The 23,077-nt window shown below is 37.1% G+C and overlaps 1 protein-coding gene across 1 annotated transcript in view; it reads left to right on the top strand.

The window, feature by feature from the left end:
* Window positions 1-23,077, top strand: part of ARHGAP42 (Rho GTPase activating protein 42) — a 277,391-nt gene that overhangs the window by 236,167 nt on the left and 18,147 nt on the right. Inside the window, exons 13-17 of the mRNA XM_061202658.1 lie at window positions 15,051-15,113; window positions 16,047-16,121; window positions 16,759-16,843; window positions 17,442-17,500; window positions 20,011-20,116. Of these exons, the coding sequence (XP_061058641.1) occupies window positions 15,051-15,113; window positions 16,047-16,121; window positions 16,759-16,843; window positions 17,442-17,500; window positions 20,011-20,116 (388 nt within the window). The remainder of the gene's footprint in view (window positions 1-15,050; window positions 15,114-16,046; window positions 16,122-16,758; window positions 16,844-17,441; window positions 17,501-20,010; window positions 20,117-23,077) is intronic.

Raw genomic sequence — 23,077 nt, 5'->3', positions numbered from 1 at the left:
GATTTTGGAATGTTGTATTTCCATTTTCATTGTTCATATTATTTATTGATTTCCCCTCGGATTTCTTCATTGACCCATTGGTTGTTCAGTAGCATGTTATTTAATCTCCACGTATTTGTGATTTTTCCAGTTTTCTTCTTGTAGGTCCAGTTTCGTACCATTGTGGTTGTAAAAGATATTTTATATGATTTCAGTCTTCTTAAATTTATTGATATTTGTTTTGTGGCATAAAATGTAATCTATCCTGGAGAATGTTCCATGTGCACTTGAGAAGAATGTGTATTCTGCTGCTTTTGGATGGTATGTTCTATATGTGTCTATTAAGTATATCTGGTCTAATATGATGTTTAAGGCCGGTGTTTCCTTATTTTCTGTCTGGATGATCTGTCCATTGATGGAAGTAGGGTGTTAAAGTCCCCTACTATTATTGTATTGCTGTCAGGTTCTCCCCTTAGGTCTGGTAATATCTGCTTTCTATATTAAGGTGCTCCTATGTTGTTTCATATATATTTTAAAATGTTATAACCTCTTGTTGGATTGACTCCTTTATCATTCTGTAATGCCCTTCTTTGTCTTTTATTACAGTCTTTGTCTTAAAGTCTGTTTTGTCTGATATAAGTATAGCTACACCAGTTTTCCTTTTGTTTTTGTTTTGTTTCCTTTTCTTTTTTCATCCCTTCACTTTCAGCCTGTTTGTGTCCTTAGATCTGAACTGAATCTCTTGTAGGCAACATATAATTGTGTCTTGTTTTTTAATCCATTCAACCACTCTATGGCTTTTGATTGGAGAATTTTGTCCATTTAAATTTAAAGTAGTTATTAACAAGTATGTACTTATTGCCATTTTGCAATTTGTTTTCTGGCTGTTTTTATAGTTCTTCTCTGTTCCTTTCTTTGTTTTCTTGCTCTGTTCCTTTGTGGTTTGATGACTTTCTTTCATGTTGTGTATAGATTTCTTACTCATTATCTTTAGTGTGTCTACTATAAGTTTTTGGTTTGTGGTTTCCATGAGGTTCATATATAGAAAAACTACGTGTGTGTGTGTGTGTGTATAGTACTCTGTTATAAGCTGATAGCAACTTAAGTTTGGACACATTCTAAAAACTGTACAGTTTTACTTCTCCCACCCTCATTTTATGTTTTTGATGTTATATTTACATCTTGTTTTTGTATCCCTTAATTATTGTAGTTACAGTTTACTTTACTACTTATGTCTTTTAACCTTTATACTAGCTTTATAAATGGTTAATCCACTAACTTTACTATATATTTGCCTTTACCCATGAGATTTTGACTTTTTTATGTTTTCTTGTTACTATTTAATACCCTTTTTTTTCATCTTGAAGAAGTCCCTTTAACATTTCTTGTAAGGCAGATTTAGTGTTGATGATCTCCTTTAGCTTTTGCTTCTGTAGAAAACTCTTTATCTCTCCTTCAGTTCTGAATGATAACCTTGCCTGTAGAATATTTTTGGTTGAAAGTTTTTTCTTTTCAACACTTTGAATATATTGTGCCATTCCCTTCTGGACTTTAAATTTTTTGCTGAAAGATCAGCTGTTAATCTTATGGGGCTTCCTTTATATGTAGCAAGTTGTTTTTCTCTTGCTTCTTTTATGATTCTCTCCTTGTCTTTAACTTTTGATATTTTAATTATAATGTGCTTGTTTTGGATCTCTTTGGGTTCATCTTATTTGGAATTCTCTGTGCTTCCTAGACTTCAATGTCTGTTTCTTTCCCCCAATTAGGGATGTTTTTAGCCATTATTTCTTCAAATAAATGTTCTTCCCCTTTTTCTCTCTATTCTCCTTCTGGGACCCCTACAATGAAAATGTCATTCCTCTTGATGTTGCACCATAGGTCTCTTAAGTAATCTTTTTTTTTTTTTCCTTCTGATCTGTTAGGATGAATTCCACTGTCCTGTCTTCCAGGTTGCTGATCCTTTCTGCTTCATCTAGTCTGCTATTGAAAACCTCTAGTGTATTTTTGTTTTCAGTTACAGTATTCTTCAGCTCCGTGATTTATTTTTGGTACTTACTTTTATTTTCTATCTCTTTGTGGAAGTTCTCATTGTGTTCATCTTTTCTTCCAAGAGATCAGTGAGCATCTCTATGTCCATTACTTTAAACTCTTTAGCAGGTAAATTACCTCCATTTCAGCAAGGTTTTTTTTTCCTGGATTTTTATCTTTTCTTTTGTTTGGGACATATTCCTCTGTTTTCTCATTTTGCTTATCTCTCTGTGTTTGTTTCTACATATTAGGCAATACAGTTACCTCTCCCAGTCTTGAAGGAGTGGCCCCGTGTAGGAGATGAACCTGATTTTTCAACCCTGCCCTAACTGTTTGTTGTCTCTGGAACATTTGTAATTATCTAAGCAGTTTAATTTTTTTCTTGGTAAGTCCCAGAGGTTGTGCCAAGACCTATCAGTGTTCCAAAGGGAGGGATCTAATTCCACACCTAGTTTCAGGCTGTTTGGAAGGAAGACCCTCAGGTAGCAGCTTTTAAAGAACACATATATATATATAATATTGTGTGACCATGGTTGTAACTCCCTACTGGCCTCAAGACCAGGTGATTTGGAGGTGTCCCCTTGGTGACAGTTGCAAAAGACAGGGCTCCAAATGAGTGCATAAACTCCTGTCTGGGAGGTACAGGTGATCTGTCACGAGGCCAAGGGATAGTGCAAAGGTGACATCCCCCAGTCTGTACTCCCCGAGAGCTCCTCCATAGCTTCTAGGTGTGTGGTAAACTTGAAGCCTTCCCCTCAGGCTTAAGCTCTGGGACAAGTAAATAGGGCTTTTTCACAGGAAGTCTGGGAGTGTGTTTCAGTATGCTATCAGTGTCTTAGGGGTGGTTCCATACCATGAACTGTCTCCTCAATTATTTCAGAGCCATAAGGCCCAGAAATGCAAGCCTCCCTGGACACCATAGCCAGGTGCTCAAGGGCTGTCTCGCACGTGGAATGCATGTGCCTGCTGGCTTCATGGGTCACAGGAGAGCCTGGGGTGGGACTGCTGGCTGCAGTGGTGCTGCAGAAGCACATGATGGTCACAGTGAGGCTGATCTTGGGTGACCTCAGCCTGCAGCGGCTTGAAGCAGAATTTCGGTTGCCCAACCAGAGATTGAAGTCAGGCCATGGCAGTGAGAGTGCTAATCCTAGCCACTAGACCATGAGGTACAGTGGCCAGTGACAAGGCCCCTGGCCTTGAATTCCCACAAAGAAACAGAAAGTAGTGAAACAAGTAAAGTGTTTATTAGGAGGAAAAAAGGTACACGTGAATAGACTCAGGCTGACTCAGAGAGAGTCGCACCCTTGTGGTAGTTTGAATCACTTATATGGGGCATTTCTTCTGGCCAGTCATCTTGCTTTGCCTGGCTCTGAATCCGTATTTGGTTTATCTCAAGGTCCTCCCATGTGTGCGCGCACATCTCTTAGCCAAGATGGATTCTAGCGAAGAGGCCTATGGGTAGGTTGACATCACTTACTATGGAGTGACACCTCCTCCCTTTTGACCTCCAAGGAGCCTTTCTGTGCATGTATAGTCAGGAAGGTCTCCTTGACTTCAAGAATGAAGAATATGTGGTCTCTTTATTTCTTACTGGGGCAGGGCTCAGCTTCTCCTCCCTCCCGTTATTGTCTTCATCTTGGAGTATCTGTCCATAGAGGACAGACTCCAGCTGCTCAGCCTGGGGCCCATCTATCTCCTGCCTCAAGGCCACAGGCACACATGGGGGCAGTGTGAGATAACGGGCTGCAGCAGAGCTACAGGGACACGTGAGGGTGGGGTAAGCCCCCCTGGCTTCAGTGGGACCAGAGGAGAGCGGGGAGGCAAGTCAGGTCCTTTAACTCTAGCAGTGTGGAGTGAGAGCACAAAAATGGTGCTCACCAGCACCTCTGTCCCAGGAGAAAGTCCCAAAGACCTCTGTAGACCCTTTACTCTTAGCTAATGAATCTCCTTCATGTATGGTCTAGGAGCTTTTCAAACTTGGTTTTGCACTGGGTCCTGAGGTGAATGAGTCTGCACGTGAGCCCTTTAAGAGCAAACTTTTCTGTCCCCACATCCTTTTGTTGGTTTTCAAAGCCAAAAGTATTGGGCACTCATCTCTCCAGTGCAGGTTGTAAGCGTTGGGGTACCTGATGTGGGGCACGAACCCCTAGCTCCTCAGGGAGAAGTTCCATATTTGTGAGATCCCTTGTGCTTGTGGGTTGCTGTGCCAGAGGTGAGGTTTTCGGTGAGACTGCACTTCTGACTCTCCTACCCATCTTGATGTGGTCCTTTTATCCTTTGTTGTGGAGGGGCTGTTTAGCTAGTTTTCAGGTCTTTTTCAGATCCATATGTAGTTGTAGATTTGGTGTGTCCATGGGAGGAAGTGAATTCAGGATCTTCCTATGCTGGCATCTTAACCCAACCCCCATCATGTAGTTATTTTTATCACAGAGGTATTATGTAATATTAAAAGTTAACTCTGGAACAATCATAGTAGTACACCTTTGATCTGATGGTACTCAGCAAATTTGAAATTTTCATTCAAAGTTTCTCATGTTAAAACTACTAACTACTGGGCTTTATAGTAACCAAAATTATTTTATTTAGTTGGTGTTTATTACCTATAAGTATGTACCCTGCTTTATCCCAGAAAGAGATTTGAGGCAATTGATATTTAGTTTGATTTTTTTTTAATGGCAATAGAGGGTTTCTTTATCTTATTTTCTCTGCTCCAATTTACAAAACTGAAGATATGAACACTGCTAATTTTAGAAGATTGTGCCCAAGATTGTGAAGTATAAGGACATTGTCATAACACATGGGATATGTAGGAAAACACGTTGTGGCTGTATTATTACTGAATTTGTGTCAAACCATTCTGAATGAACACATTTTATGTATTTTCCATCATATTCTGAATCCTTTTTAGTCATCTGCCACCTTTAATCCTTGGTTAGTTTAGGGTATCTTCATATGTAATTTACATAGTCAAATTATTTGACATTTAAAATCAAATGTTATATGTTTCTAAGGTTATGTGTATATCCTTTAAAGCACTTTCAAATTTTATTTAACTCAATTGACTTTCATGATGTCTAAATTTATTTTTAAAACAGCCTTAACAAGCCTGACTTTTGGATTGTTATTAAAATACAAGTTAGAATGGAGTAACAATAAAAACTGGGAAAGCACTCATTTGAAAGTAATAAATATTGAGTGTATGCAAAAGCCTATCATTTTATCTGGAAGAAATGCTTCCTAGTGATTAATTTCAGAAATTATCAAAAGAAAATGAATAATTTAAAATACCTTTAATGTTAAAGAGTTAAAATAATATTTCCAGTTTTTATTCTTGTGTTCCTTTCTTTTTTGCCAATCAGAGTGATCAGTATAAAATCTATCATTGCCCACTTTTATCTAATCAGGGAAACATTAACCAACCGATAAGAGGTTTGTAAGTACTGAATGTTCATTCTAAACAATTACCTAAAAAGTAATCTGTTGTGTAATTTGCATTTGAGTAGAGTTTGAAATGTTTTCTAACATTGGTTTCATTGTTCATATCCAGTATAAAGATAGTCCTTTCAAATTCAAATGAACCTACTCAAGGACAAATCCTTCCTGAAAAACAAATGAATATATATATGATATTGAATAGAGCTTTTGAATGGGGACGTGGTCAAGTCAATCAGAATATATTTGATACTTAATGCACCTTGGAACTAGGGGTTTTATCATAACTAGGTAATTTGAGTGAGAAAGTTATCAAATGTACTTATGCTGTGATGGAGGGAGTTTGTGCTTCTTGTAGTAAAGGCTCACTCTTCTGGAAATCAGCTTTCCTGTAGTCTTAGGCACCTGAAACATCACTGTGCCACCATGTGTAATTATAAATTGATACGTGTTTCAGAGAAATAGGTGTCTGAGCGTCCATGTGTTTGTATGATTTATCACATTCTGGCTCTTGATATGATGTATCAGTTTTCCACCCAGTTCCCTGAACTCCTGGTGACAGATTCCATCTCTTCTCCATAGTTCTCCATGCAGGCCTTCCCTGAGATGTGTGCTCAGCACATATTTGCTCTTATTCTTACTCAGTGCCACTAGGCTTTTATTGCCCAGGGGGAGATTTTGATCATGAAAAGAATCTTTAAATTACCTTTGCTCTATTAATAGGTAGTACTTGAAGTTATAAATCTTAAACCTATTTTTGAGTTTTATTTTTATTATTTTGTCTTAAGCCATAATGTTTCTTTAATCCTATTTTTAATCAACATACAGCTCTTATTTATAAATGTACTAATTTTAAAAGTAAGTCATTTTCACTTCTTTATTTTTCCATAAATTTGATAAAATTCTCCCACTTATACATTTAATCAATCAAGCTCCTACAGACATGTCAAATTATAAATACAAAACTAGTAAATTTCATTCTCTCAAACTCAACACCCTAATGAGACAAATTTGTGATTCTGGCATAATATAATCTTCCTAAACACCAGGCATCTTTTGTACTGTAGTAAATTTGCTTATAAATGCAGAAAATAACATCTTTTTAAGTATTCTAAACGTTCTAAGAAGTTACATGTGAAATTGCGTAGTCATTTCAAAAGGTCTTGCTACATTGGTATAAAGCCAAGTTATCCAAAATTACACTTGTTTTGGGTTGTTTTTACACATTCTTGGAGATTCGTATTTGCTTACCTGAACAGAATCAGTACTCTGTTTTAAAAGTCAAGACTATGGCATATGCCGCCAATAAAAGAAACTCTGACTAGTAGAGGCACAGGATTGATTGCATCTTCTACAACTAAGCTCCCCCTTGCTGTGGGGTGGACTTTTTGGTATTGCCAATTTGCGTGAGGGAGGCTTTCTAAACATTTTCAATCCAACATGCAATGAAGTGCCTTTCCAAGTCCTCAGAATTTAATCTTTTTGCATATAATTTTGAACAATCTACTATATCAAGGCCTAAAATTTATTAATGGACTTTTGAATCTCTTCCTCAGGCTGTAATTTTACCCCTTTCTCTTTTATCATGTGTCTTATCAGCCACTATTTTTCCAGTGATTTAATGACTCCTAGGACATATCTTTATGCTAAACAGTATTCCAGATTCAAGCACTTGATCCTATTCAGAGTTGCATCATGTTTTCTTCCTAGTAATAGGTCCAGAATTTTATTTGTTTCAGTTCAAAATTATATTCCAGTGATTGTGAAGTTCTCAAACCTCTTTCTCTGATCTTGAATAAATCATGCGAGTTCATCATGTTATGAGTTCAGCAGCTTGTGTCTTCTTTATGTTTGCCCCTTCCACCATTTTTCTATACATCATTTTGTTTTCTGAGATCTATGTCCCTTTTTGACCCTTGACTCTCCCCCAAGGTGGTGTTATGTCAATTTTAGTCTGTAACTTCTCTCGCAGTTGGTATTTGAAACCAGTACTAGCCTTGATTCATTTGCCATCTTGAGAAGTGCTTCTTTATAGCCTTGGTAATTCAGATGGATTCCACTTATCTTAAATTATTCCTGTTATCCTTTGGAAACTCAGTTTTGCTGGGCATGTGTGTTTTTGAACTTTGGAAGATAACAATCAAGCTTAGGATGGTAAAATATAAAACTCAGATAAAAAACTGTTTTGAATGTCAGCAATTGGGAGTAGTCTGTGCTTTCACTGAAAACCCTAAAAGCAACAGACAGACGAAGAACTATCTAGTGTCCTAAAATAGGGCCATACTGTGAATATACAGAGAACATATGCTGTTCAATGGAGAGTGAAACTATGCTGTGACTGTAATGAGACTCTTCACAAGCCTAACCTGAAAAAGGCTCCCTACTTTGTGGTTACTCTTAATTTACCATTTTCAGAATCTAGATGCTGTAAATGAGACTAGCATAATTTAGTAGAGAAGGAAGATTTGACTCATCTTTATGAAAGAAGCATCAAGTTAAAAAGCTAGAGCATTGGTCAGTTACAGGATATTAAATCCACAGATACTTTTCTGGTTGTAAAATATACCACAGTATCCTTTTCTTGAAATTATAAGACTTTGGGAATGGATTTATGTTGAGAGTACTTACTACACAGATTATCACTCAATTAAGATTAGAACTAAAAAAAAAAAAAAAGATTAGAACTAAACTGTTCCTCAAGCCGTGCCATTGAAAATATAATTCCGCCATTTGAGCTCATTTTTCAAAGAAGCAGATTACCTGTCTTGAGACACCTTTTCTGTCATGAGACTTTCATCATGGGACTAGTTGTTAACAGGGACAGAGGCAGTTGCCTTTTTTCCTAGGCTTGCTTTCTCTGGCACTGTCTCTTGGTGCCCTGAGCCTTGTTCCCACTCACACATACATTTGATTTGGTGGCTTTTCAGCTGGTCCCTCTACCCTAGGTCTGGAGAAATTGGGAATTGCGAAAGGAAAGGTTTCTAGTTCTCATTCTCTCATGCAATTCAGTTCAACGATACTCCATTTTGGAACTACTTTGTTCCAATCATTGTGAATAAGAAAAAGGAAGTTCTTTCAAATGATGTTTCTGCTATTAAAAGTCACTACTCAGCTGTGTAGTGGTAAAGTCTCCTAACATTCAGTTCTCATGTACAAAATCAAAGGGATTGGACTAGAAGATAATTTTATAATTTCCCAACAACTCCAGATTTCTACCACTCTGTGTTTCAGTGGCTTTTCCCATGTGTGCCCAGGGAATGTATTCTCTCCAGCAACAAACAGAAAAAGTGAACTCATTCTTATCCTTGGCAAGCGCCATCTGTCACAAATGTTTTGGCACTTCCTACTGCTATTTAGATAGTTCAGTTCTTCTCCCCAAGGCCACTGAGCAAATACAGTTCTGTTTCCATCACTGAGACCCAGGAAGAGGGTCAGAGCTCAAGTCTTCTTCATGGGCAGGGCAGAAAGAGAAAATAGTTTGGGCCGGGGCTGTGGAGAGTTAACTGCTACCTTTAGGGAAAAGAGAAAATGTCCTGTGGGAACCACAAACGCCATTAAATGCACTCATCTTCTTTTCCTGTTTCTTTCAAGCCACATATAGTATGATATTAGTTGTCTGTGATAGGGGCCTTTTAATCTGAAATGGCAGACTAGAAATGTGAACTGGAAATTAAAGACAAGTGCTGCTTTGTTTTGTCAACCCTGAGAATGTATTGTAAGGCCAAGTAGATTACATCTGTAAGGACATGCTGGGTTTTTAATTACTAGGAAATTGAAGGTACAAGGACTTTTGCTTTGTTAGCTGCATGGAAAACAATTCTTTCTTTTTTTTTTCCTCTTGGCTTTTTGAATTCTGTTGAGATTAATAGCTTTTGTGCTGCTAAACTGCCTTATGGAAACTTTACTTGAGTTTCAATAAAAATTTTAGCCCTGAATAGTTGCTGGAGGGAAATAGTAATGTTTCTACTTAACTTTTGATTGACTAAATTAAGTTCTTTACGTTAGCCAATCTTCTGCTTTACCCCCAAAGGCCAGGTATCATTAATATTGTAGGATTTCAATTCCTGGGAATTTGTGGTAGTTGTATTCTGCATACCCCTCTGGTCCTGTCTACGGAGGGATACTGGGCTGGGGTAAGAGCCCTGGAGAGGAGCTGACAAAAGCAACTCTTGTTAGCTGATAAGCTCTAACCCTTGTAGAAGCCAGAGAGGGTACTTGAGCAAGCCAGCTACAAACCAATAACTAGCCAGCTATGGCTCAGTAAGCACGTGTTGGCTGCCTGCTCTGGGCCAGGCGCTGAGCCCTGATTCAGTAGTTCGTACTTCAGACAGATGGATATGCTCCCCTCTCTACCGCTGCAGCAGGAGTACTTGCCCTCCACTAAAGAAAGAATCAGGATAAATTATCAGCTTTTAATGGTGTGATTTTATTTAGTAAGAACCCCTTCCACTGACTTCTCATTTGAACATTGAGTTCCCAGTTTTTCTTTTTTAAGCTATAGAGACCTATTTTTGCTGAATTTTCATTAACACTAGCATACTAAGTGTAGTAACCCCTTCATGACTTTGGAAGGTGGAAAGATTTCCTTTACCAAATGTGTTTGTCTCTGACTTCCCTCAGAAGCACCACTCCTTGTGACTTCCTCCTCCATCACTCACTGGGAGACAGAGGGTGTTAAAGCCTGTTTAAGCCATATCGCCTTCTTTTCCTCGGACCTCAGCAGAAACTGCTGAGTGCTTGCATGAAGGCACTGTTGATCAGTAGTTTGTAAGGCAGCCATGAAGGAGTGCTGCCTTTTTATATGAATTGACAAATCAGTAGCCAGAAACTCGGATAAATACCAGATAAGCGAGGAAAAGCGAAGTGTGTGGGATTGGCTTTATTCCATTTAGTCCTTTTTGCCATAGCAATCTGTTTAAGTTATACATGATTAAATCAGAACTGGCCAGGGTATGCTGTGGTCTCAGAGACTTAACCACAATAAACGTTCATCTCTTGAATATGCGATATGTCCATTCAGGTCAGCTGTGATTCTCTTATACATAATTTTTACTCTAAAACCCAAGCTCATGTAGTACCTTCTCTCTGTAACATTGATGATCTTGTACCAGAGGGGGGAAAAAAATGGCAGGCTTCCACAATACATACCAGCTCTTCCTAGCTGATGGATAATGACATTTGTGACTTCCATTCATATTTTGTTGGCTAGTGCATATCATATGACCAAGTCTGTCTTAGAGGGAGCTAAGAAACATAATCTTCCTGCAGGAAGGAGTAGCAAATATGAGTGAAGTAATCCCAGGCTACTACAGTTCCGTTCCAATGAGAGGATGTGTTTGTTCATTGTGATTATTGACGTTTAATGAGAGTATAGGGACATATATCTGAATATCCAACTTGTTGTCTCTTCAGTGGTCAGCTAGATTCACAGGGCCTGAGTGGTTTATGCCTGATCTCCATTTTTTTAAAGAAATAGATCATTGTGGGCTTCCCTGGTGGTGCAGGGGTTAAGAATCCCCCTGCCAATGCAGGGGACACGGGTTCGATCCCTGGTCCGGGAAGATCCCACATGCCACGGAGCAACTAAGCCCGTGTGCCACAACTACTGAGCCTGCGCTCTAGAGCCCGCGAGCCACAACTGCTGAGGCCCGCATGCCACAACAACTGAAGCCCGCACGCCTAGAGCCCGTGCTCCGGCAACAAGAGAAGACACCACAATGAGAAGTCCGCTCACCACAACGAAGCGTACAACCTGCTCACCACAACTAGAGAAAGCCCACGCGCAGCAACGAAGACCCAACGCAGCCAAAAATAAATAAATAAATTTATATTAAAAGAAAAAAATAGATAATTGCCCTGGCCCCAAATATTTTAAAAATAAGTGATCTAGTATGCCTCTGAAAAATAACACTTCTGGCAGATAGTACCTCAAGCCCCCGTGACTTCTGCCAGGCCCGAAGAATACATGTGATTGACATGTGTAGATTTTATATTCTCCTCTAGCCAATAATGATGATGATGATGATAACAGCCAACACTTCTGCAGCACTTACTATATTCCAAGTACTATTCTAGGAGCTTTGCAAATGTTAACGTATTTCATCTGTGAATAGCCCTGTGAAGACAATACTACTATTATCCTTACTGTATAGAAGAGGAATCTGAGGATGAGAGAGATTAAAACTGTGTCCAGTAATACAGCTGCTAAATGGGAGAGTAACTACTGTCTCTTTCATCTGGTTAGTACTAGTGGCTGACCCTTTTTTTTTTTTTTACCGTTTCTTCTTCTGTTTCTCAGTGATGTGTGGATAGGAGCACATGGGGAAGGAAACTAGCATCTGATTAGGTTTGTTCCATTGTTTTCCACTCTTCAGTGCTTCATGTGGATTTTGTCTTCATCTTACTACAGCTCTTTAACATAGGTATTGTTATTTCCCTCATTTTATAGATGAAAGAACTAGAGTTCATAAAAGTTAATAGGCACACTTCTATCCACACAGCAGTAAATAGTAGAGCTGAGATCCATCCCAGGTTTGCCTGGCTCTAAGCAAAGCTGGGTGCTACCTCTGCACCATGGAACCTCTCTATACTCTTTCAGGCAATAGAAAAGGATGTTCAAAGGAAACAAAACAAAAATGCATGGTTATTTTTGCCAACACAGTGTATTTTTTCACATTTCTGAATTGATCGATAATGTTTTATTTACTCACGTGAAGAGAGCTAAAACACAAGGTCCATGGGACACCTCAGGACAGTGGCACCCATGGAATGACCTGGCAGTCAGCCTGAATGTTTGTAAGATTTTCTTCTTCATAATTAGCCTGTGATACTGGTTTACTAGGATAGAATGGGGTATTGCCACCAAATATCCCAGTATACCTTCAAGATATAGCCTGGTTATTACTTATTTTTCTCAAAATGGATATTTAAAGAAAATCTATTTTTATATATCACAATTATTTTTGTTCATTTAGCCAAGGGCAGGTTTTATTGAAATTTTTAAAAAATGGATTTCTCTTTCTTTTAATACTTTTTATTGAAAAGTTGAAAAATGTGACCTCAAGAACCAAATGTTATAAATGTCAGGAACTTGCAGTTTTAATTGATACAAAATGCTAGTGTATCATTTTTACCAGGGTTACATTTTTTGGCTCAGTTTCTGTTATTAAAAATCAAAATTAATAATTGATTCCTTACTTCTCCATTCTACCTGTTTTTTTCCTATGTTCAATAAATATTTTAAATTATCTGAATGTATTCATACTATAATGCTGTGCTTGGTATTTTGGGTTATTGGAAGTAAGCAATCCCTTCTTGGTGCCCAAAGAAGCTCCTCTCTCATGTAGGTAGTCAGCTCTAGAAAGATGCTTGATTAATGGCCATTCATTCTTGTATGTTGAGTTCACCCAAAGCATTCACTGAGTTCTGTTCCCTTGACATCTAGGGCACTGGGGACACACAAATAAATAAGCCAGTTCCTATTGGTAGCAATATATATTTTAGTTTTGGCATTTTTACATGTTTAAATCTATTTTTTATTTCTAAAAACTAATTTAAAAGATATATAAAATAGTACAAAATCCAATGAGTAAAAATGACAATTTCTACTTTCTGTCCTTTTCTTTCTTACTTGCAATTTGCATGGATCTTTCTAGAGCTTTTTCCTAGGAAAATAGAAACATTCGTACCCTCAAATTTTATGTTTTAAGAAATTTTGTTGTATTGTCCTATAGATTACTTTTTTTTGCCTAACAATGTATAATAAATATTCTACCAAGTCAGTACCTCTAGATTTTTTTAATTTTTAAAAAATTTTTATACAATTTTTAAAGGTTACTTTCCATTTACAAAATTATTACAAAATTTTGGCTATATTCCCCATTTTGTACAATACACCCTTGAGCCTATCTTACATCCAATAGTTTGTACCTCTCACTCCTCCCCCACTGGTAGCAACTAGTTTGTTCTCTATATCTGTATCTGCTTTTTTTGTTATATTTACTAGTTTGTTGTATTTTTTAGATTCCACAGGTAACCACTGGTAACCACTAGTTTGTTCTCTATATCTGTGAGTCTGCTTCTTTTTTGTTATATTCACTAGTTTGTTGTATTTTTTAGATTCCACATGTAAGTGATATCATACAGTATTTGTCTTTCTCTGTCTGACTTGTTTCACTTAGCATAATACCCAATTGCTGCTATTCTTTTTTATGTCTGAGTAGTATTCCATTGTGTGTATGTATACCACATCTTCTTTATCCATTCATCTGCTGATGGACACTTAGGTTGTTTCCATATCTTGGCAATTGTAAATAATGCTGCAGTGAACATTGGGGTACATGTATCTTTCTGAATTAATATTTTGGGTTTTTTTGGATATATACCCAGGAGTGGAATTGGTGAGTCATATGCTAGTTCTATTTTTAGTTTTTTGAGAAACCTCCATACTGTTCTCCACAGTGGCTGCACTAGTTTACATTCCTACCAACAGTATACAAGGATTCTCTTTTCTTTACATCCTTGGCAACAGTTGTTACTTGTGTTTTTGTTTTTTTGTTTTTTTGATGATGGCCATTCTGACAGGTATGGGGTGATATCGCATTGTAGTACTTCTAGTTTTTTGATTTCTCATTTCTAATCTCAGACTTCTCAAATTATTCAGTCAATTCAGTTTCAGTGATTTTCGTTGTCTAGGATTTCTTCAAAGTTTTTTGTCTATCCTGGCACCTATTTTTTTTAGCATAATTTTTTGATATATATTTTTTTGTCTGTGAATCTGTATAGTTACATGGATGTATTTAATCCACCATCTTTAAATGGAAACCAGTTTTAATTTTCTATTGGTTTGAATTGTCTTCATATATTATGATTTGGGAATATTAAGAAATACAATATGTACACCACATCTGATGAAAAATTTTATTATAGTATCAAAATTTTTTTAAATTTTTCCTCTGAGTGTTATTTGGTATTTTTAAATCCTTTCTCTTTAAACAAGTAATCTAACTTGATCTGGCCCCCAAACCTTAAGAAAATTTGAAAAATCTAAAGAAAATCTGTCAAAAAGCAATGAAAATAAATTGCTGTTTCATAATGGAGGATCTTTGGGGGATTTTTAACAGACTTACTAAGCATATTTTGAATTATTTTGAGTATGATTCAAAATGCAATAGAATAGAACATTGAGCCTGAATTCAGGAGACCTGAGTTAAAATGTGGCTCTAGATCTTAGAACAAAGAAAAGCAGTTTTCAGCAACTTGGTGAACCATCTTAAGATTGCAGAGCTTTCTCTCTACCTCATAATGTTGTTTTGAGAATCTCATGGGAAAAAAATATGTGAATAGCTATGTAATATAATTATTAATTATATCTAATAATATAATTATTATTAGATCTATGTTTCTAATGAAGCAAGTTGATATAAAAACGTTGGTGAATGTGAACCTCCCTCCTTCACTTCTACCCCCAAATAAAAATTCATATGCTAACCAAAATATTTGATAAATTCAGTAACAACCCCTGTGCCATCAAGCCATGAAACTACAGAGCCATCTGAAGCAGGAATGCAAGTTCAACATAAACACTTAATATGATTTTCTTTTACTTTCAGTGTACTTAAATGAAGCAGGGTTCAACTTTGTGAGAAAATGCATTCAAGCTGTGGAAACGAGAGGTCAGTGTTGCCTGATGGGTACACTGTTACTATTGTGTGGTCCCTTGTTATGTAGAAACTGCTCAGAATGAGGATGTACTTAGTTATTAACAGGAGATTTATTTTAAGTAATAAATGAATCATAAGTTATACAAACACATAAGTAACTATACTTTGAACTTCAGTTTAGCAAAATCATACTACAGACATACTTGTTTTTTAATGAATTTTCATAATATAGCCTCACTTTACTTCTTATTGATAGACTCTGTGGTTTTTTTTTTCCAAGCTTTAGGAAGGTAAGGTTCCTAAGGAGCTTGAATTCAGCTCTCCTCTTTCCCTACATTATATCTCAGAGTGATTTTAGTCATTGTCACAATTTCAGCACCTTTCCTCATTCTAGTTATGACCTCGGTCCTGAAGTCCTCTCCAGTTGCCTTTTACTTCCAGGAAAACTTGTCTAAAGCAAAACCTCCTATTGGGCTTTGGAGTTCTTTAAACTTAGATTCAAATTTTGGTGCTGCCACTTAGAAGTTCTGAGAAGTTAAGTAGGTTCCCTAAAATCTCTGAATCTGTTTCCTCACCTTTAAAGTGAAGCTATCAATTCCATCAAACTGTTCAACATGCAGGACTCTGTGACTGAGGAAACAGAGTATGAGAAATACTGATCATCCCTTTCCATCTTGGATGCTTTTTTATATTCAAGTAGTGGTGAATAAGCAGGTGTACTTTGCTATTTTGAAGCTCTTCATAGACTTTCAAATCACTGTTCATTGTCTGCTCTAAGAAATATATGTCTGATGGGTGTTTCCAGGGTAGGTTTGCTAAAGTTAGACTGTAAAATTGGATACATAGCTTTCAGATTTTGTGTAGGCATATATCTGAGTTTTTAACATTCTGTACTTCAGAAGCTGTGTCTTAAGCCATTTTCTTGTGATTTTTCCTTCTCATTAGGCATCACCATTTTAGGTCTTTACCGAATAGGAGGAGTGAACTCCAAAGTTCAGAAACTCATGAATACCACATTTTGTAAGTTTTGGATGAAGCCAGTTACTTACTTAATTTTTGCATTCTTATAGAAAATTCAAACCATAGGTTTCTTTGAGATCTAGATTATTGCTTGTCTTTGAGTATTTTCAAGTCATATTTAAAATTAATATTTGTATTCAGCTTTTAATGTCCATTGTAATAGATGAACAATCAGAATTTGAGAAGGGGCCCTTTTTATAATATTGGACTTTTCCTCAAGTATCCTTTGATTAGCTAGAAGTACAATAAGATTTATGGATGCTGGGATTCAGATTGCCTGACTTGGAATCTTAACTGGGCCAGTTAAAAGCTTTGTGACCTTGGGTAATTTGCTTAAACTCTCTGTGCCTTCACCTCCTTATTTATAAGCCTAATACATAGTAAGTGTGCTGTGATGTTAGCAATTAGCAAATATCTGATTTGAAAAACTATATTCCATAAGAAATCTTTGAGGTTCAGTGTCAGAGTGAGCTTTGCACCAACTCATGCAAACAACAATCCTAAAGTTAACTCCATTGGCATTCTAAGAAATACATGCCTCTCTCTGTGACCTACTTATGTTAGTATCCATTTTCTTAATGGTGTGAGTGATGTTTTGAATTGCACAGTTTAAACATCTTATTTTAATTCTTTTCAGCTCCCAAATCCCCTCCTGATATGGACATTGACATTGAACTGTGGGATAATAAGACAATAACAAGTGGGCTGAAAAACTACCTCAGGTGAGGGGGGCTTAACTCTTGCCTCTGTGCTGTGGTTTCTCAGTCACCCTCTTGGGCAGTCACCATGGATCCCAGGGAGCCCCTGTTTCTTCGCTCCTTAGCACAGTTCCTTCACTTAAGGTGGAATAGCACAGGGTGGTAATGGTTATGTTTAGTGTTCTGGAACTTATATGTGCTTGTTCAAACAATACACTTAAAAGGCTGCAATAATTGATGAATACTAAAAAATAATTTCTGTTTCATGTTAGATTTGAATTCGGGTTTTCATATATTTTTTTAAGACACCACAAGTTGAATTTGAAAAAAAAAATTTTAAACTATTGCCCCCATATCTGAGAGGGCTTTTGCTCCTATGGTCCAATAGTTCTCACAAAGTTAAAAAAAAAAAATGTCTCCCAGCCTCCCATTTTAATACAGTGATGGCAAGAAGTGCTCAGGGGCATTGGTATCTTTGAGGTCTGCGTTTTAGAACTACCTGTAGACTCCCTGCTAGGACGTTATCATACGCCTAATTACCCAATTCTTAAAGAAGCACTGAAAGGTCAGGGGAAATCAGAAGATACTGCCATTCTAAAATTTGCTTCATTCTCTATTGTAGGTGCCTCGCTGAACCACTGATGACTTACAAATTACACAAAGATTTTATTGTTGCTGTTAGTAAGTACATTTTCCACTGGATGCATTATAAATGATGTGGTTTTATGCTGTATTAGAGGTGTAAGTTTGAACCTGCTAGTTAACATTTTCCTGTCTATTGCTTAAGAAACTGTCATTCTCATAGTTATATGGTTATATAATAGTTTACAATATGGTTATAAGAAATCACAGAGTGAACTAAAATACTTTGTTACTTAATAAGACCTTATTGGGGTGGCGAGTATGATGTGATTAGAAAGAGCTGTGAGGAATTATTCGAATTACATTTTACTTGATTGGTGAATGTCAGTTTCTTACAAGAGCAATTTCATGGTTAAATAAACAAGACCACAAATCTGTACAGTCAGTTATGCCAGTGCTTCCGCTATACACATACTCACATGCTGTGTTCCTAAATCTGGAGAAAGAGTCAGATATTTTTGGCAGGCAGCAAGCACCTTTTCTCTCTTTTTATATTTCTTGATGATGATCAGATATTTATGTTGTTTCTTTAGATCTGTGACTGCCATAATATGATATGAGTAGATAGGCTTAATTCAAAATTGGTGGGGGGAGGGGAAGAGGCCAGTGACAATCATGTAACCTGAGAAGTTAGAAGTGTGTACTTGTAAAACATTGGGCTCAAAGTGCCAGGTCGCCATCTGAGCCCATCACAACAAGTTGTAACAGTTAGGAGTTGGCATTTCATTGTTAGGATGTATAAGGTATGACTGTAACAAGAGTATTTTTCACAGTCTAAGAAAGAAATCAGCTGCATTAGTTTACCACACATTGTAATGTCACAGGAAGTATTGTCTACTGATAAAAGTGTCAGGTAAAGCTGAATGACCTTGGTTTTCAGTCCAGTGTACATGACTGACCACATGATCTCATAAACATCTATACTACTTAGCTTTCTCCTGAAAGCTCTGCACTCTACATCCTCTTTATAGAAATCTGTCTTTGTAAGAAGAACAAGACCTTAGAAAATATATAATCTAACCTCATTTTATTAACTAGGAAGTCAGGACCCAGAGGGGGCAGGTGACTTTGTCCAAGGACACTGGTAAATTCATAGCAATATCAGGACTATAAGCCAACTTTTTTGACCCTTAACCTAGAACACTTTCTTACAAAAATTTAGTTTTATAGCAAATGGTGTTGGATCCACTTAGCTAGAATGGCTAAACGAGCTGGTTGTTCTGATGCAAACATTTGGTCAAAAGATTTTTTTTCTTCACTTCTGTGACAAATAATGATCATGTTATTCACTACCATGATAATTAACAATGTGTCTTATGTATAAGAATTTATCTTTTGTCTGGGTCAAGGATCATAAAATTAGGTATTATTTGGGTTCAAGCAAGAGAACTCCAGCTCAGGAAAAAGGGGGAGTTATTCAGAGACTAGGGGGAGTCCCTCAGAACTCCTTGGCAGAGGATGGGTCCTGCCTTCCATGGCCTGCAACCAGGAACCTCAGAGTAGGAAATAGATGTTTCTCTGCCCATCCTCCCAACTCTTTTTGGAGGGTCTCTCATTTTTGTTCTTTGCTGCATATCTGCCTCATTCTTATCTTCGCTTCCAGACAGATTTTTCTTGGCTTTCTGTCTAGTTTTACATGATGTGCCTTTCCACGTATCCAGCAGGCAGATCAGTTTTGGTGTCTCCATTCCAACGCCTGGGAGAAACTTCATGTTTGGCCCAACCAAAGCCAGGCTCTTTCCTTACCTCATGTACAAATAGCTGTGCCCAGAAGAGATGAAGGTCCCATAATATAAACCCTATGTGTTGGGCACTTTCTGAAGAAAGGGCTTGGCAAGGTGAGCAGTCAACCCAGAATCTGTCTATTGTAGTAAGAGACTATTAAATCGATTCCTTGTTCTGAAGCATTAGAAGTTTCTCTAGAAGACTTGTCAACATCTTGGCTTTTACCTTGTAGACTAGACTTGCTTTAGATGATTTTTTGCTTTTCAGATTTACCATTGTCAGCGTGGGCTTAAAAATCTACCAGGCCTTTGTTTGTGCAATAATCCTGACACCTCAAAAAAATAACTCCCTGCCATCTTTGGATCTATAAAATTTGGAAAGGAATACCTGCTTCCTCTGGTTTGATGGAGTCACTTGGAGGTTTCAGTGTGTTAGAGTGTATTGTAGTGCCTGGCACATTAGACCATTTGCAACAACTGCTGTGAGCACTCACATTGCTAAAGGTTTTATTCTATCCTTGTGTAGCAAAACCCAAGGAGGAGATGAATTATGGTTGTATGGAAGTATACAGCTCAGGGGCTAAGAGCACAGGTCTGGATTAGATAGAACTGGGTTTGACTTCTCTACTTACTGATTGCAGACCATGGACAAATTACTCAACGTCTCTAAGCCTTAGGAAATGATAGTGATAATACTTACCGTGTGAAGCAGTGCTTATAAGGCACGATGGGTGGAAGTGGTTATGATACTTTAATTACTAATGTTTATATATGCATTTTAATACAATTAAAATTTGAACATTTGCAACGTTTTTTATGTTACAGAGTCTGATGACCAAAACTACCGGGTGGAGGCTGTACATGCATTGGTGCACAAATTGCCAGAGAAAAACAGAGAGATGCTGGACATCTTAATAAAGCACCTGGTCAAGTAATTCTCTGACTTATATTGTTCACTTAATTACTTGTTCAACTGTTAAACTTAAGCATGTTCATGTCTTTTTAAAGGGTGTGATGGAGCTATAACCTTGCTATTATAATCAGATTCCATTGAATGTGCTTAAAAAATGATGTGGCAGTTTGTTTTTAAGATACATCTATACGTGTGTGTGTGTACCTGTGTATGTTTACGACATGCAAATAATTATATCCTTGCAACCGTTATACTAATGATGGAAAATTTTCGTGTCAACTTAAAAATATATGAAGGGGTATATAGCTCTTTCCCAGTTCTTTTAGATACATTGTAAGCCCGAAGTTTGAAGACCAGTTCTCTATTCTACTAGGGTCACCAGGTTGTACCAGGTCAAACTGCCACTTGAATGTTAGCTTCCTTCTCCAGATTCATAGTATCTGTCGGTCTCTGAAGATCTTTCTAACTCCGCTGTTAGTTCATCTATGTATTTAAAAATCTTGATAGATAGATATTGTATTAGTCAAGTTTCTCCAGAGAAACAGAACCAATAGGATATTGTGTGTGTGTATGTATATATATATACACACATATATGCATATATGTATATATATACATACATACATACACACACATATGTATAAGAGAGAGATTGATTGATTGCAAGGAATTGGCTACACAATTGCAGAGGCTGATTTCAAGGCAGGCTGGAGACCCAGAGAAGAGTTGATGTCGCAGCTTGAATCCAAGGCAGCCTGAGGCACAATTCCTTCTTCCTCAGGGACCTCAGTCTTCTTCTCTTAAGACCTTGAACTGATGTTGGATGAGGCCCACCCATGTTATGGACAGTTGTCTGCTTTACTCAAAGCCTACTGATTTTAAGGTTAATGTCATCTAAAAGTACTTTCACAGAAATATCTAGAATTATGTTTCACCAAATATCAGGGTACTGCAGCCTAGAAAATTTGACACGTAACTTTAGCCATCACAGATCTATCTTGATTCACACACACACACACACACATTTAATCAAGAAGTTTGTTTGCCATGCTGCTGGAAACAAAAGTCCAAATTCAGGTTTTAAACTTACTTAAAAATTCCCTTATAGCCTCATTTACAAATAGGAACATTTTTTGTCTTAATGAGTACCACGATTCACAATCAAATGATTAATCCTTCCTTGTTTGCTACAAGTAGTAACCCAATGTATCCTAATTTGAGCCACACACATTTGAAACAGTGACGTACATTAATCAGTCTCATCTTAACTTGCAGACTTTGAGATAATATGAATTTACCCTCCTTGAAATAAGAAGGAAATCCACTAGGAATGACTTCATTTCAAGTTCATTTTTAACTATTGCCCATATCAACACCTCTTTTAGCTAATGAATAGGGACTCACTATCCTTGGTCAGAATTACATAGTCTTGAATTATGTTTTTGAGTTCTGTGACCTCTTCATGAAACTTATCCATACTGTATTTAGTGGGCATTCTCTTGCTGTATTCAAGGTAATTTTTTAGCAAAGCCTTTTAAAATGTGCCTTTAAAGTTTCATGAGTGTCACATAAAATGTTTTTGCTTAATTATTCAGAATGTTAGATGAACACAAGTTTCACCTTTAATTATGAATGCGATACGGGAAATAGCAGAGAGAGAGTGTCTAGCCACTGAAGAGTACTTAAAATTCTTCTGCCCAACCTTCACCACCATTCCTGGCTCTTTCTTGAATCTGTAAAAGGTCAATCTCCACTGTCTAAGCAGCAGCAGTAGAATGTGTGCCCACATCATCAATGACTTACTTAAGTAAACTAATAGCACTCTTGGTCCCTGGCCACCTTATTGACATAAGAAAAGAGCATTTAAGATCAGTGACCTGGATTGGTCACTGGCCTAAAGGACCAATGACTGATTCCAAATCTCCATTAATTAGCTCTGAGACATGGTATAAATCATTGATGTATTTCTGAGAATACTTTGTCTTTAAAACAAGGACATCTGTGGAATCTGCTTTGTACACAAGTTGAGGGAATGAGTTCCAGAACTGGCTGAAATGTGGAATGATAAGGGTCTGTATTGACTGACTAGCTCAGCGGAAGGGAAATTCAATGAAGAGAAAATAGGTGATCAAAATATTTCACCTTCTGAACACCATAGTCATTAACTCTCCTTTTCAAAACAGACCAGTTTTTTATGATTTCTAAATTTATTCCCAGTGAGCTTAATTCAGTCATATTCTAGGTTACTTATATTACCAGGAACTCTTACATTTTAGAGTACATCAAAAGTACCTAGAGTCAATTTAATTCCAGAGAAGAATATTAAGACCATATTTTATTCAATTAACTCATTTTATTTAATTCCCTCAACACTGCTCTAAGGATTGTCATTCTTATACTTTATAGATGAGGGAACTGAAGCCTAGAGAGAGGTATTAAATAATATGACTGATTGCACCCAGCTTCCAGGTTGGAAGGACCCAAGCTTTAAATCCAGACAGGCTCACTGCCTTTACAGATGGCTTAGTAGACTCTCTAATACATATTAAGCAATTAATATAATATTTGGTTGTATAAAAAGGAAACTTGGAATGAAATTCTTATACTAACCAAGAACCTTCTTAGCTAGTGCTGTCTTGGGCACAAGGGGAAAATTCAGTCAGTGGGACAGTCAGCTCTTCCTGTCCTATGCCAAAAGTCGCATGGATAATCCAGAATCCTAGATTCCTCATAAAATTTTACTTTTGTTTCTAGAATGAAGTTAGTGTGCATACTCAATCAGATATAAACATTATCTTGTGCTCCTTCCTAGAACTTTATATTCTAACAACCTGGCTGGAAGTAAGATAGAAAAGACAGTGGTTAACCTAGGAGACTGGTTAAATAAATGAGGTTTCCTATTAATGCACCCAATTTCCAAATTAAATCAGTTAACTAGTCAAAGTCATTTTTGAGAGTTTACTGGGATTACTTTTCTAA

The sequence above is a fragment of the Eubalaena glacialis genome, chromosome 10 (genome assembly GCF_028564815.1).
Source record: "Eubalaena glacialis isolate mEubGla1 chromosome 10, mEubGla1.1.hap2.+ XY, whole genome shotgun sequence".
NCBI lineage: Eukaryota > Metazoa > Chordata > Mammalia > Artiodactyla > Balaenidae > Eubalaena > Eubalaena glacialis.
The sequence above is the reverse complement of the archived record's forward strand: the minus strand, read 5'-3'. Positions and strand labels throughout refer to the sequence as shown.